The 16,710-nt window shown below is 46.1% G+C and overlaps 1 protein-coding gene across 9 annotated transcripts in view; it reads left to right on the top strand.

Moving 5' to 3' along the window:
- LOC125449040 (zinc finger protein 239-like) overlaps positions 1-16,710 on the top strand; it is a 249,880-nt gene that overhangs the window by 202,741 nt on the left and 30,429 nt on the right. For 5 of the 9 annotated variants that reach the window (XM_059641898.1, XM_059641896.1, XM_059641897.1 and 2 more), the window contains one exon: positions 15,035-16,622. The exons of 3 other annotated variants lie outside the window; for them this stretch is intronic. In XM_059641898.1, coding sequence (XP_059497881.1) covers positions 15,156-16,169 — 1,014 coding nt within the window. In that variant the 5' untranslated portion in view covers positions 15,035-15,155 and the 3' untranslated portion in view covers positions 16,170-16,622. Of the gene's footprint in view, positions 1-8,114; positions 8,343-15,034; positions 16,623-16,710 lie in introns of those variants that run through there. One more of the 9 variants, XM_048524600.2, reaches the window with a different exon arrangement.

Below are 16,710 nucleotides of genomic sequence, written 5' to 3'. Positions count from 1 at the left end.
ACTTGAGTAATGCCTTTGACAAGGTTCTGCCATGAAGACTAATTAGTAAAGTTAGATTACATGGAATTCAGGGTGAGTTTGCCAGTTGGATATAAAATTGCCTAAACAGCAGGAGACAGAGTGACGGTGGAAGGGTTGTTTTTCGGACTGGAGGCCTTTTACCACAGTAATCAGTGCTGGATCATGAAGTCTTAAAGTGATACAGCACAGAAACAAACTCTTCAGTCCAGCTCATCCTGATGTGACTGGACAGACTAGATGCAGGAAGAATGTTCCCAATACTGGGGGAGTACAGAACTAGGGGTGACAGTCTAACCATAAGGGGTAAGCCATTCAGGGCTGAGATGAGGAAGAATTTCTTCATTCAGAGAATTGTGAGCCTGTGGCATTCTCCACCACTGAAAACTGTTGGAGCCAGTTCATCAGAAATATTCAAGAGGGAGGTGGACATGACCCTTGTGACTAATTCAGATTGCATAATCGACCATAATAAAATGTGAGGCTGGATGAACACAGCAGGCCAAGCAGCATCTCAGGAGCACAAAAGCTGACATTTCGGGCCTAGACCCTTCATCAGAGAGGGGGATGGGGTGAGGGTTCTGGAATAAATAGGGAGAGAGGGGGAGGCGGACTGAAGATAGAGAGAAAAGAAGATAGGTGGAGAGAGTATAGGTGGGGAGGTAGGGAGGGGATAGGTCAGTCCAGGGAAGATGGACAGGTCAAGGATGTGGGATGAGGTTAGTAGGTAGGAGATGGGGGTGCGGCTTGGGTTGGGAGGAAGGGATGGGTGAGAGGAAGAACAGGTTAGGGAGGCAGAGACAAGTTGGACTGGTTTTGGGCTGCAGTGGGTGGAGGGGAAGAGCTGGGCTGGTTGTGTGGTGCAGTGGGGAGAGGGGACGAACTGGGCTGGTTTAGGGATGCAGTGGGGGAAGGGGAGATTTTGAAGCTGGTGAAGTCCACATTTATACCATTAGGCTGCAGGGTTCCCAAGCGGAATATGAGTTGCTGTTCCTGCAACCTTCGGGTGGCATCATTGTGGCACTGCAGGAGGCCCATGATGGACATATCATCTAAAGAATGGGAGGGGGAGTGGAAATGGTTTGCGACTGGGAGGTGCAGTTGTTTGTTGCGAACCGAGCGGAGGTGTTCTGCAAAGCGGTCCCCAAGCCTCCGCTTGGTTTCTCCAATGTAGAGGAAGCCAGACCGGGTACAGTGGATGCAGTATACCACATTGGCAGATATGCAGGTGAACATGTGAGTGCAGGTGAAGATGTGAGTGGTCTCTCCGGAAAGCAGACAGGGGTGGGGATGGAAAAATGTCTTGGGTGGTGGGGTCGGATTGTAGATGGCGGAAGTGTCGGAGGATGATGCGCTGTATGCGGAGGTTGATGGGGTGGTGTGTGAGAACGAGGGGAATCCTCTTTGGGCGGTTGTGGCGGGGGCGGTGTGTGAGGGATGTGTTGCAGGAAATATGGGAGACGCGGTCAAGGGCGTTAATCCCTCACCTTCCTGGATCTCTCAGTCTCCATCTCAGGCAACCAGCTGGTAACTGATGTCCATTTCAAGCCCACCGACTCCCACAGCTACCTAGAATATTATATGTTGATGAGGCCACTTCTCTGGAGCACCATGCCCATTTCGGTTCACCCTGTTGTATGAAGGAAATTAAGCTGGACAGAGTTCAGGACAGATTTACTTGGAGTTTCCAGGAATGGAGGATTTGAGTTATAAGGAGAGGCTGCATCAGCTGGGACTTCTTTCACTGGAATGCACAAGGTTGAGGGGTGACCATTCAGAGGTTAATAAAGTCACGAGGGGTATAGACAAGATAAATAGCTAGTGTCTTTTCCCTAGTTTAGGGGATTTCAAAATGAAGGGGCAGTTTTTAAGATGAGAGGAGAAAGATTAAAAAAGACATGAGGGGAAATTGTTTCAAACAGAATTCGTGTGTCAAATGAACTTGCAGAGGAAGTGGTGGATTCAACTTAGAGTAGTATGTACAATTTTGTTTGCCACACTGCAGGAAGGATGTGGAGGCTTTGGAGACAGTGCAGAAGAGGTCTGCCAGAATTCTAGATAACAAGGTGTGGAGTTGGATGAACACAGCAGGCCAAGCAGCATCTTAGGAGCAGGAAAGCTGACGTTTCGGGCCAAGACCCTTCGTCACAAAATCCTGCTCCTAAGATGCTGCTTGGCTGCTGTGTTTGTCCAGTTCCACACCTTGTTATCTCAGATTCTCCAGCATCTGCAGTTCCTATCTTCTCTGCCAGGATGCTGCCTGGATTAAAGGGTATGGGCTTTAAATTTTGAGAAGATTTGTGGCTCGGGTTGTGGATGAATTTGTAGGCATGCTCACCAAGCCGGTGTGTTTGATCGCAGACATTTCGGCACCCTGCTAGGTAATATTGTCAGCGCGCCTCCAGTAAAGTGTTGGTGTTCTGTCCCGCTTGCTATTTATATGCCTGAGTTTGCTGAGGTGGTTGGGCTATAAGGAGAGGCTGGACCAACTAGGGTTGTTTTCTACGGAGTGGTGGAGGCTGAGGGGAGACCTGATAGAAGTTTAAAAAATTATGAGTGGCATAGATAGAGCCATAGATCGTCAGGATCTTTTCCCCAGTGTTGAAATGCCATACCAGAAGGCATACATTTATGCTGAGAGAGGGAAAGCTCAAAGGGGATGTGAGGGGAAATTTTTTTTTTACAGATAATGGTAGAATGCACTGCTGGGGTAGTGGTAGATGCATATAATGTTAGGGATATTTATGAGACATTTAGAATAAGTTGAATGAGCAAGGAATTGAGCAATATGGTCCATGTGGAGGCAGAAGGGATTAGCTTAACTTGGTGTCATGTTTGGCACAACATTGTGTGCTGAAGAACCTGTTCTAGGTTCCTATCCGACAAGGAGTTCTCTTTGTCAGTGCACCACCCAAATCTCATGTGCTTTAATTTTACATGCTAATCTCTTCTGTGATACTTTATTGGAAGCCTTCTCAAATTCAAAGTAAACCATCTCCAAGTAAACGGGTTCATCCTCATTAACTCTACTAGTTACGTGCTTCAAAAAATTCCAGTAGCTTTGTGAAGCATGACTTTGCTTTTGTAAGTCTATGCTGACTCTGTCCAATCCTGTCACACTTTTCCAAGTGTTCTGCAATTAAATCTTCTGGAATTTTCCACATTACTGATGTCAGATTTAATGGCCTATAATTCCCTGTTTTCTCCTCACCTCCATATTTTAAAAAAATAGTGCAGATATTTTAGTCACCTTCCATCCAAAGGAAATGTTCCAGAGTCAGTGGAATCTTGAATGATGACCACCAATGACCACCAAAGGGTCACTTTTTAAAATAATCTGCGGTTAAGGTTATCAGACCTTGGCGATTCATCTGCCATTAATCCCATCAATTTCCCCATTATCACCTTTCTTCTTCCATACTGATTTCCATCACTTCCTTCCTCTGACCATGTATTGTGTTCCTCAATATTTTTGGATGTTATTTGTGACCTCCTTTGTGAAGACGCAACTGAAGTATGCATTTAATTGGCCTATCACCTCTTTGTTTCCTATGATATCCACCCCTGTTTCTGACTGGAGGAGACCAACTTTTGTCTTCACTATTTTTTTCGCTTCACATACCTATGCAAGCTTTTACAATCGGTTTGTATGTCCAGAAAAACGCCTTGATGTGGAGGTGCTGGTGTTGGACTGGAGCAGACAAGGTCAGAAATCACATGACATCAGGTTATTGTCCAACAGATTCATTGGAAAACACAAGCTTTTGTAGCCTTACTCCTTCTTCAGGTGTTTGTGAGAGAGGCAGTATTAGACACAGTAAAAGTAAAGTATAAGATCAAAGGGTCAACACACTGTTGAGGATGCATTAAACAAACCTAAGATGCTATTAAATACTTAATCAGTGAGAAGGTTTTAATCGACTAAGATGTATATATAAATCCATGAATTCCTTTCAAGTCATTGTCCTGAGAAAACTAAAGGTTTTATCAGTGTAAAGAAGAAGTGACATTTTTGGTCAGGCAATGCATGTTAGGTATGAGGCCTTGTTTAGAATCTGGTTGTGTTTTGGTTTGGAGTCAGACTGGTTTATTTGTAAAGTAGGAATTTATAAAACACCACATTTACTGACTATAAATTGTGTGCTTTTTGAACAAAGTAGAATATATCTGCAAATAAAAATTCACCCCATTGACTTACATGTGTTTGTGCATGTGTGTGTGTGTGTGTGTGTGTGTGTGTGTGTGAGAGAGAGAGTGTCGGGGGAGAATGGGGGGGGGGGAGAGAGTATGTGTGTGTGTATGCCTGCGTGCACATGTCTGAGAGTGCGCGTATGTTCGCATGGGTGTGTTGTGGGAGGGAGAGAGAGGAAGAGAGTGTGCATGTGAGGGAGACTGTGTGTGTGAGAGACAGAATGTATGAGAGAGAATCTTTGTGAGCATGTGAGCCACTGTGAAGGTGAATGTGTGTGTGTGAGAGCATATGACTGTCATATGTACACACACACACACTCTCAAAGATCCTCTCTCGTACACACACTATCTCTCAAGCACAAACACTCTCTCACACTGATCCTCTCTTAAACAAACACTGTCTCTCAAGCACACCCACACATCCACACACTGTTTCTCTCTCCAACCCCCAGACATGTGCTCTCTCTGTCCCCACCCCAACACATGTAAATCTACGGGGTGAATTTGTATTTGCAGATACATTCTACTTTGTTCAAAAAGCGCACAATTTATACACAGTCAGTCAGTCAATGTGATGTTTTATAAATTCCTACTTTCGAAATAAAACCAGTCTGACTCCAAACCAAAACTGAAACAGATTCTAAATGAGGCCTCACACCTATCATGCATTTCTGACCTAAAAAGTCAAATCATCTTTACACTGATAAAACCTTTTGTTCTCTCAGGACCATGACTTGAAAGGAATTTGGGGATTTACATACACATATTAATCAATTAAAACTTTCTAAGAGATTAAAGATTTACTAGCATTTTAGGTTTAATACATCCTCATCAGTGGTGGGACCCTTTGATCTTTTACTCACAAATACTTGTATCGGTTACTACCTCTCTGACTGACACCTGAGGAAGGAGTGAGGCTTGGCAAATTTGTGTTTTCAAATGAACCTGTTGAATTATAACCCGGTGTGGTGTCATTTGCGACTCAAAAAATGCCTGCCTTGGAACAATAAGAGTGCTAATCCCTGCCCTTGGTCAATGAAGATGCTAATCCATGCCCTGCGCACAGGATAAATGCTGATGTTCAACCAGGTTAGGGGACAGAAAACATGCCAATCTCTGTGCTTAGGGTGGTAAATGTGCTCACTCCTACCCTGGGCACAGTAAAAGAGCTAACCCCTGTCCTGAGGTAAGAGATAGGAGGAACTGCAGATGCTGGAGAATCTGAGACAACAAGCTGTAGAACTAGATGAACACAGCAGGCCAAGCAGCATCAGAGAAGGAGGAAAGCTGATGTTTCGGGCCTAGACCCTTCTTCAGAAATGGGGGAGGGGAATGGAGTTCTGAAATAAATAGGGAGAGAGGGGGAGGCAGATAGAAGATGAATAGTGGAGAAGATAGGTGAAGAGGAGACAGACAGGTCAAAGAGGCGGGGATGGAGCCAGTAAAGGTGAGTGTAGGTGGGGAGTTAGTGAGGAGATAGGTCAGTCCAGGGAGGATGGACAGATCAAGGGGGTGGGATGCGGTTATTAGGTAGGAGATGGAGGTGGGGCTTGAGGTGGGAGGAGGGAATAGGTGGTAGGAAGGACATGGAGGCGGGGACGAGCTGGGTTGGTTTTGGGATAAGGTAGAGGGAGGGGAGATTTTGAAGCTTGTGAAGTCCACATTGAACTATAGTGTTTCCAAGCGGAATATGAGTTGCTGTTCCTGCAACCTTCGGGTGGCGTCGTTGTGGCACTGCAGGAGGCCCAGGATGGACATGTCATCTGAGGAATGGGAGAGGGAGTTGAAATGATTCGCGACTGGGAGGTGCAGTTGTTTAGTGTGAACCGAGTGGAGGTGTTCTGCAAAGTGGTCCCCAAGCCTCCGCTTGGTTTCCCCAATGTAGAGGTAGCCACAGCAGGAACAGCGGATGCAGCATACCACATTAGCAAATGTACAGGTGAACATCTGCTTGATATGGAAAGTTTTCTTGGGGCCTGGGATGGGGGTGAGGGAGGAGGTGTAGGGCCAGGTGTAGCACTTCCTGTGGTCGCAGGGAAAAGTGTCGGGTGTGGTGGGGCTGGAGAGGAGTGTGGAGCGGACGAGGGGGTCATGGAGAGAGTGGTCCCTCAGGAAAGCGGATAAGGCTGGGGAGGGAAAAATGTCTTTGGTGGTGGAGTCAGATTGCAGATGGCGGAAGTGTCGGAGGATGATGTGTTGGATCCGGAGGTTGGCCAAATAGTACGTGAGGACGAGGAGGATTCATTTTTGGTTGTTATTGCGGGAAGGGGTGTGAGGGATGAGTTGCGTGAAATCCCGGAGACACGGTTGAGGGCGTTTTCGACCACTGAGGGAGAAAGTTGCAGTCCTTGAAAAATGAGGACATCTGAGATGTACAGGAGTGGAATGCCTCATCCTGGGACCAGATGTGGCGGAGGTGAAGGAATTGGGAATAGGGGATGACATTGTTGCAGGAAAGTAGGTGGAACGAGGTGGGATTGAAATGGATATCTGTTTATAGGTGGTTGCCAGAGATGGAGACAGAGAGGTCCAGGAACAACAGAAAGGTATTAGAGATGGTGAACTTAAGGTTGGGGTGGAAGGTGTTGAAGTGGATGAACTGTTTGAGCTCCTCATGGGAGCACGAGGCGGCGCAGATAGTCGTCAATGTAAGGAGGAAGAGATGGGATTTAGGGCCAGTGTAGCTACGGAAGAGGGGCTGTTCCACCTAACCTACAAAGAGGCAAGCATAGCTTGGGCCCATGTGGGTACCCATGGCCATCACCTTTGTCTGAAGGAAGTGGGAGGAATTAAAACAGAAGTTGTTGAGGGTGAGGACGAGTTCGGCTAAGTGGATGAGGGTGTCAATGGAGGGGGCCTGGTCAGACCTGCGGGACAGGAAGAAGTGGAGGGCCTTTAGGCCATCTGTATGGGGAATGCCAGTGTATAGGGACTGGACGTCCATGGTGAAAAGGAGGTGTTGGGGCCCGGGGAATTGGAAGTTCTGGAGGAGGTGGAGGGTGTGGCTGGTGTCACAGACGTAAGTAGGGAGTCCCTGGACCTAGGGGGAGAAAATGGAGTCGAGATAGGTGGAGATAAGTTCGGTGAGGCAGGAGCAGGCAGAGACAATGGGTCACCCAGGGCAGCCAGCTTTGTGGATTTTGGGAAGGAGATTGAAGCGGGCGGTGCGGGGTTGGGAACAATGAGGTTGGAGGCTGTTGGCTGGGGGGGTCACCTGAGATGATGAGGTTGTGGATGGTCCGGTCGTCAGTGGTTTGCAGCCGGTACCCTCCCACCTCCAACGGGCAAGCAGCAGCTCAGGGTGCGACTGGGGCAGTGTCACCTGACAATGGGACCAGGTTGATTGACAGCTTTTCCAGAGAAAAATGGGGCAGAGGACCGATCCGGTGCGCTGTCCCTTCAACCAATTGTAGTGAGCAAAGAGATAACGGGAACTGCAGATGCTGGAGAATCCGAGGTAACAAGGTGTAGAGATGGATGAACACAGCAGGCCAAGCAGCATCACCCCACAGAAGGGTCTAGGTCCGAAACGTCAGCTTCCCAGCTCCTCTGATGCTCCTGGGCCGGCTGTGTTCACCCAACTCTGCACCTTGTTACCTCGGAGCGAATAAAGGGCGGGACTTGTGGCGGCGCACGTGACTGGGCTGCACAAGCGCAGTGTCAGCGCAAGTGAAATGCGGGGCGGTGCGGCAAGGGAGAGAAAAGATGGGTAGAAACTAAGGAGCCCCCGACAACCTTTGCTTTCACAGATATCCGGTGTAGTTGATAGGTCCGAATTTTGAAATTCCCAGCTCTGTGTTTGTAGCAAGCTGGAATACGGCTCAGAGGGTGACAATCTTGAGTCAACGTTGCCATCTTTGTTGGGTGGTCTCTTGTTCGGTGGGACGCATGCGCGGCTACGATGTTGGTTGGTGGGGGTCAAGACTCGTCTGCAGCCTTCCCATGTGTGCAGGAGCAGGATTGTTACAGAAATCCGGACCGTTTCCAGAAAACTTACGGATAAGGCGGAATAAAGAATCGGGATAGATCGGGCGGGTGGATAGAGCGGCCTGGTGAACGTCTTGTTTGAGCCGAAAACCCGGTAAAATGAAACAAAGAACGAGAGGAATGCTGAAGATCGGAAACAAAAGCAGGTATTGCCGGAGCAAGACTGCTCTGCGGAGAGAAACCAGAATTTTCCAATCCACTTACCTCTGCGTTCTCTCCATACAGATGCTGCCAGACCCACTGACTTTCTCCGGCGCTATCTGATTTATATTTCTTGCCCCAAAATAACGAACCAGTTACAATAGTCATAGAGATACACAGCATGCCAGCATTTGGCCCGTATCCCTCTAAGTCAGTGGTTGGCACTGCAGCCTCGCAGCGCCAGGGACCCGGGTTCGATTCCAGCCTCGGGTAACTGTCCGTGTGGAGTTTGCACATTCTCTCGGTGTCGACGTGGGCTTCCTCCGGGTGCTCCGGTTTCCTCCCACAGTCCAAAGATGTGCAGGCTAGGTGGATCGGCCTTGCTAAATTGCCCGTAGTGTTCAGGGGTGTGAGGGTTATAGGGGGATGGGTGTGGGTGGGATGCTGCAAGGAGCGGTGTGGACTTGTGGAAACAGGCCCTTTGGCCCAACACTGTAGGGAACCTAATCTAATCTAAACCCTTCCTATTCGTGTACCCATCCAGATGCCCTTTAAATGATGTGACTGTACCAGCCCGCAGCACTTCCTCTGACAACTCATTCCATACATGCTCCACCCTCTGCGTGAAAAAGTTGCCCCTTAGATCCCTTTTAGTTCCTTCCCTTTTCAACTTAAACCTGTGCTGTCTAATTTTGGACACCCTTCATCCTGGTGAAAAAACCTTGTTTATTTACACTCTCCATGCCCCTCTCAGTGTCACCCCTCAGCCTCCAGAAAAAATTGTCCCAGCCTATTCAGCCACTCCCTACAGCTCAAACTGTCCAACCCTGGCAAAATCATAGTAAATCTTTTCTGAATCCTTTCAAGTTTTACAACATCCTTCATCTAGCAGGAAGGCCAGAAATGCATGCAGTATTCCAATAGTGGCCTAACGAGTGTCCTGTACAGCCACAACACGACCTCCCAATTTCCAGCTACTGTGTTAATGTACTGTAGGTTCGTGAGCACAGGATGATGGGTGAACAAGAGTTGGTGCCAGTAACCACATAAGAAACAGGAGTAGGCCATCTAGCTCATCAGCCTGGTCCGCTACTCAATAAGATCTTGGCTGATTATTTTGTGGACTCAGCTTCACTTAACCACCTGCTCACCATAACCCTTAATTCCTTTACTGTTCAAAAATTAAGCTACATATGCCTTAAAAGCACTCAATGAGGTAGCTTCAACCGGTTCACTGGGCAGGTAATTCCTCAGATTCACAAACCTTTGCGGAAAGAAATTCCTCTTCAACTGGGCTCTAAATCTGCTGCCCCTTATTTTGCGGCTATGCTTCCTTGTTCTAGTTTCACCCACCAGTGGAAACAACCTCCCTGCTTCGAGAAAGTGCTTGAAAGGCTAAAAGGTCTAAAAATTGATAAATTTCCTGGCCCTGATGGGCTACATCCTAGAGTTCTGAGGGAGGTGGCTGTGGAAATAGTGGAGGCTTTGGTTGTGATCTTTCAAAAGTCACTGGAGTCTGGGAAAGTCCCAGATGATTGCAAGATTGCTGTTGTAACCCCCTTGTTTCAGAAAGGATCGAGACAAAAGGTTGAAAATTATAGGCCGATTAGCCTAACCTTGGTTGTTGGTAAAATTTTAGAATCCATTAGAACATAGAACATTACAGCACAGTACAGGCCCTTTGGCCCACCTGTCGACGTGTCATACCAATCTGAAGCCCATCTAACCTACACTATTCCATGTATGTTCATATGCTTGTCCAATGACGGCTTAAATGTACTTACACTTAGCCAATCTACTACCGTTGCAGCGAAGCGTTCCATTCCCTTACTACTCTCTGAGTAATGAAACTACCTCTGACATCTGTCCTATATCTTTCACCCCTCAATTTAAAGGTATGCCCCCTCGTGCTCGCCGTCACCATCCTAGGAAAAAGGCTCTCCCTATCCACCCTATCTAACCCTCTGATTATTTCATATGTTTCAATTAAGTCACCTCTCAACCTTCTTCTCTCTCATGAAAACAGCCTCAAGTCCCTCAGCCATTCCTCGTAAGACCTTCCCTCCATACCAGGCAACATCCCAGTAAATCTCCTCTGCACCCTTTCCAATGCTTCCACATCCTTCTTATAATGAGGTGACCAGAACTGTACGCAATACTCCAAGTGTGGCCTGACCAGAGTTTTGTACAACTGCAGCAGTTCCGGAACTCGATCCCTCTATTAATAAAAGCAACGCCTTGCTGAAATCCATATACACCAGATCAACCGGTTTACTCTCATCTACCTGTTTGGTCACCTTCTCAAAGAACTCAATAAGGTTTGTGAGGCACAACCTTCCCCTCACAAAACCGTGCTGACTATCCCGAATCAAATTATTCCTTTCTAGATCATTATAATTCCTATCTCTTATAACCTTTTCCAACACTTTACCAACAACTGAGGTAAGGCTCCCTGGTCTATAATTACCAGGGTTGTCTCTACTACCCTTCTTGAAGAGGGGAACCACATTTGCTATCCTCCAGTCATCTGGCACTATTCCTGTAGACAATGACAAGTTAAAGATCAATGCCAAAGGCTTGGCAATCTCCTCCTTGGCTTCCAAGAAGATCCTAGGATAAATCCAATCCGGCATAGGGGACTTATCTATTTTCACCCTCTGTAGGATTTGTCATCCCTCTTCCTTGTGAACCTCAATCCCACCTGGTCTTGTAGCCTGTATCAGTATTCTCCTCGACAACATTGTCGTTTTCTAGAGTGAATACTGTTGAAAAATATTCATTTTGTGCTTCCCCTATCTCCTCTGACTCCACACACAACTTTCCACTACTATCCTTGATTGGCCCTAATCTTAGTCTCGTCATTCTTTTATTCCTTAAATACCTATAGAAAGCCTTAGGGTTTACCCTGATCCTATCCACCAACAACTTCTCATGTCTCCTCCTAGGTCTTCTGAGGTCTCTCTTTAGGTCTTTCCTGGCTACCTTGTAACACTCAAGTGTCCTAATTGAGCCTTCACTTCTCATCCTAACATAAGCCTTCTTCTTGCTCTTGACCAGAGATTCCACTTGCTTCGTTGACAACGGCTCCCGTGCTCTACAGCTTCTGCCCTGCCTGACAGGTACATACTTATCTGGGACACACAGGAGCTTTTCCTTGAATAAGCTCCACATTTCTAATGTGCACATCTCCTGCAGTTTCCTTCCTCATCCTATGCTCCCTAAATCTTGCCTAATCTCATCGTAATTGCCTTTCCCCCAGCTATAACTCTTGTCCAGTGGTATACACCTGTCCTTTTCCATCACTGAAGTAAACATAACAGAATTGCGATCACTATCACCAAAGTGCTCACCTACTCCCAAATCATCGTTAAGGATGAGATTTCTAAATTCTTGGAAGTGCAGAGTCAGATTAGAACACGTCAGCATGGATTTAGTAAGGGAGGTCGTGCCTGACAAACCTGTTAGAATTCTTTGAAGAGGTAACAAGTATGTTAGACCAGGGAAACCCAGTGGATGTTATCTATCTAGACCTCCAACAGGCCTTTGATAAGGTGCCTCACGGGAGGCTGCTGAGTAAGGTGAGGGCCCATGGTGTTTGAGGTGAGCTACTGGCTTGGATTGAGGATTGGCTGTCTGACAGAGGCAGAGAGTTGGGATAAAAGGCTCTTTTTCGGAATGGCAACCAGTGACAAGTGGTGTCCCGCAGGGTTCAGTGTTGGGGCCGCAGCTGTTCACTTTATATAGTAATGATCTGGATGAAGGGACTGGGGGAATTCTGGCGAAGTTTGCCGATGATACGAAGATAGGTGGACAGGCAGGTAGAACTGAGGAGGTGGGGAGGATACAGAAAGATTTGGATAGTTTAGGAGAGTGGTCCAGGAAATGGCTGATGAAATTCAATGCAAGCAAATGCAAGGTTTTGCACTTTGGAAGAAAGAATACAGGCATAGACTATTTTCTAAATGGTGAGAAAATTCGTAAAGCAGTAGTACAAAGGGATCTGGGAGTGTTGGTCCAGGATTCTCTAAAGGTTAACTTGCAGGTAGAGTCCATGATTAAGAAAGCGAATGTAATGTTGTTGTTTATTTCGAGAGGGTTGGAATATAAAAGCAGCGATGTGCTTCTGAGAGTTTATAAAGCTCTAGTTGGGCTCCATTTAGAATACTGTGTCCAATTTTGGGCCCCGCACCTCAGGAAGGACATACTGGCCCTGGAGCGTGTCCAGCGGAGATTCCCCCTGGAATGGCAGGTTTAACGTACGATGAATGGCTGAGGATCCTGGGATTGTATTCATTAGAGTTTAGAAGGTTGAGGGGGAGATCTAATAGAAACTTACAAGATAATGTATGGCTTGGAAAGGGTGGACGCTGGGAAGTTGTTTCCATTCAGCAGGGTGACTAGGACACATGGGCACAGCCTTAGAGTTAGAGGGGGTAAATTTAAAACGGAAATGAGATATTTCTTCAGCCAGAGAGTGGTGGGCCTGTGGAATTCATTATCATGGAGTGCAGTGGAGGCCGTGACATTAAATGTCTTCAAGGCAGAGATTGATAAATTCTTGATCTCACAAAGAATCAAGGGCTACAGGGAGAGTGCAGGGAAGTGGAATTGAAATGCCCATCAGCCGTGATTAATTGGCGGAGTGGACACGTTGAGCCGAATGGCCTTACTTCCACTCCTGTGGCTTATGGTCTACTCCTTTCATAATTTTACATGTTTCTACAAGATATGCCAAATTCTTCAAATTCCAAAGAGTGTAGTCCTGGTCTACTCAAGCTCTCCTCATAAATCAACCCTTTCAATTCCGGAATCAATCTAATGAACCTCCTCTGCACCGTCTCCAGTGCCAGGACATCCTTTCTCAAGTAAGGAGACCAAACCTGTACAGAGTATTCCAGATGTGGCCTCACCAGCATCCTATATAGCTGCAGCATAACCTCCCTACTTTTAAACTCTACATTCCTCTAGCAATGAAAGACACTATTCCATTTGCCTTTTTAATTATGTTTTGCACCTACAAACCAATGATTTGTGATTCATATGCAAGGACACCCGGGTCCATCTGTGTAACATTTTTCACTATTTAATAATAGTCCATTTTGCTGTTGTTCCTACCAGCATTGAATTCAATCTGCTAGATCCTTGCCAACTCACTTAATCCATCCATATCTCTCTGCAGATGTCATTTGCACACTTTGATCTACCACTCATTTTAGTGTCATTTGCGAACTTTGACACACTAACACTTGGTTGCCATCTCTAAGACGTCAATGGAAATTGCAAACAATTGCGGTCCCAACACTGATCCCTGAGGCCCACCACTGATCGCCATCCAGAAAAACAACCACTTACAAGCACCCTTTACTTTCTGTTAGTTAACCAAACTTCTGTCCATACTAATACATTACCTGTAATGTTGTGCAGCTTTATCTTGTGCAGCTTTCACTTACACAACAGCTTTCTGTGCAGCACCTTTTTGAATGCTTTCTGGAAATCCAGATACACTACATCCACCAGTTCTCTGTTGTCCATTGCACATGTAATGTCCTCACAAAATTCCAGTAAATTGGTTAAACATAACCTGCCTTTCGTGAACCCATGTTGCGTCTGCCCAATAGGACAATTTCTATCCAGGTGTCTTGCTATTTCTTCCTTGATTATAGATTCAAGCATTTTCCCTACTACCAAAGTTAAGCTAACTGGCCTATAGTTACCTGCTTTTTGTCTACTTCCTTTATTTAAACAATGGCAACACATTTACTGTTTCTGATCTGCTGGACCTACCCCTATCCCTGTATCCTAACCCCAATCCTTTCACAGCTGATTGTTAGATGACCTCTAGATTATAGAGGTGCACAATTTATATGTATCTACAAATATAATTTTTTGAGTTTGGATTTTAAATTAGCGTCATGTGGATATTGGTTACTTTTGAGAAGGATTTTCCTTGAAATAAAATCAAGGTTAGAGCCTTTGAGGAACAGTATAGAAATACAGCAGTGCTCAGAGAGCAGTGGCAGCTAACCCCTGAAGTGTTAAGTGAATTGATTCTGCTGTTGGGTTTACAATGCACAGAGTAAACGTTGAATGCTGTTTGCCTGTTTTCGGTTCAAAATAATCAAAAATTCATTTTATGGAATCCTGAGAGTGAATATTTTTACAGCAATTCACAAGAGATTTGACTGACATCAGAAATATAGTTTCTCTTCCGGATAGTAGTTTTTCGGAGCAGAGCATATCAGGGAATATGTTACTGGTATATTGAGAGATGTGTTCAAACACTCACCAAGGGGTCAGATATTTTGCTATTGCTGTGAAGAATTAGGTTCAGTGTCAGTTGTCAGGAGGAATGCTGAGTTTGGTGGTGAGGGAGTGGAGTTTGTAGACAGAACAGAAGACCATGTGTGAGTGACTGGAAGGGAACTTGCGAGGTCACGGCCTTCACATTCACTTGCTTTAATCTTTCTTTCTCCCTGTCTTCCCCACACTCATTCTGTGAAGGTCTAAGTCTGGTCTATGTCCAGACCAGTTCCCTTTTGTGAATGATGTTACTGAAGTAGTTGTATTTTAAAATCAGTGCAGCTGCTTTTGTGGTCATGTTTTACCACTGCCAGGCCCCCAAATGACCAGATTCATTCAGCTCAATTTCATAATCTGTCTTTGTGGATTCATTTTCATTCTTTTTTTTTAAAATCAGTTTCACAGGCTATTCGTTTGAAGAGGAGGATTTGAAATTGGAAAACTGAAGCCATCCATCAAATCGGCATCTGACTGCATCACCCAATTTGTTGTAACCTGAATATCATTGGATTTTGAATATGGAAGGAAGAAACATTGTTCTCAATGGAGAGAAACTATGGAAGTGTGAGGACTGTGGAATGAGATTCAATTACCCATCTGTCCTGGATAGGCACCAGCGTTGTCACACAGGGGAGAGGCCATTCAGCTGCACCATGTGTGGTAAGGGATTTGCTCGGTCATCCAACCTGTTGAGGCACCAGCGAGTTCACACTGGGGAGAGACCTTTTAAATGTCATGACTGCGGGAAGTCTTTCAAAAGTTCCAGGGAGCTGATGCGTCATCAAAATGTTCACACTGATGAGAGACCTTTTAAATGTCATGACTGTGGGAAGTGCTATAAAAGTTCCAGGGACCTGATGTCCCATCAACGTGTTCACACAGACGAGAGACCATTCAGGTGTTCTCACTGCGGGACTGGATTCAGAACATCATCTCAACTCACTGTCCACCAGCGAGTTCACACTGGGGAGAAACCATTTAACTGCTCCATGTGTGGAAAGAGATTCACTCAGTCAATTACACTACTGAGACATCAGCGAGTTCACACTGGAGAGAGACCATTCATCTGCTCCAGTTGTGGGAAGGGATTTACTCAGCTATCCCACCTGCTTCGACACCAGCAAGTTCACACAGGGGAGAGACTGTTCACCTGCTCCGAGTGTGGGAAGGGATTCACTCAATCATCCAATCTGTTGAGACACCAGCGCATTCACACTGGAGAGAGACCATTCATCTGCTTGGAGTGTGGGAAGGGATTCATTCAGGCCTCTCACCTTCTAACACACAAGCGAGTCCATAGTGGACAGAGACCATTCACCTGCTCTGAGTGCGGTTTAGGATTCACCGAGGCATACAACCTGCTGAGACACCAGCGAGTCCACAGTAGGGAGAGGCCATTTACCTGTTTGGAGTGTGGGATAGGATTCTCTGAGTCATACAATCTGCTGAGACACCAGCGAGTACATAGTGGGGAAAAGCTGTTCACCTGCTCTGAGTATGGGAAGGGATTTACCCAGCTATCAAGCTGCTAAAATGCCAGCGAGTTTATGAGGAACTACAGTGATTAGATTTCACTGTTGACCACGTTAAATTTAAACTGGTTTGATTCAGCACTTGGATCAGTTCAGTAATTGATGTCTGCTGTTGAGTATTAACTGATGCATACGTCTATGTGAATCTGTCTTTCTCGGATCCTGAGAAACTTTTCACAAATTAGAACAGTGGCAATTTCATGACGTTAGAAGCAGAAAGTTGAAGTTTTGCACACAGGTCAAACCCTGCTGCATGTGTTTCTGAAGGCACATGTAGAGTAAAAGAGCAGCAAAATGAATAAAGTTGCTTAGAAAGCAGACAGGGGCTTTTGTACGTTCAAGTTGTTGGCATGGTGCTCTGTGGGAAGAGGGAGGAACAGTGTGTGTTTTGGTGGGAGGTGAGAGGATGGTGTTGTAGCTATGGCAGGGTCATGAGGAGCATCCCGTTGGTGATGTCAGCTGGTGGGGGGGGGGGGGGGGGGGGAATTGTTGGGTCTAATTGGGGCAGTTCAAGGGTTTGGAGGTTGTGGGGTCAGGGGCC

Source organism: Stegostoma tigrinum, chromosome 43 (assembly GCF_030684315.1).
Source record: "Stegostoma tigrinum isolate sSteTig4 chromosome 43, sSteTig4.hap1, whole genome shotgun sequence".
NCBI classification, from domain to species: domain Eukaryota; kingdom Metazoa; phylum Chordata; class Chondrichthyes; order Orectolobiformes; family Stegostomatidae; genus Stegostoma; species Stegostoma tigrinum.
This window is presented reverse-complemented; position numbering and strand designations above follow the sequence as displayed.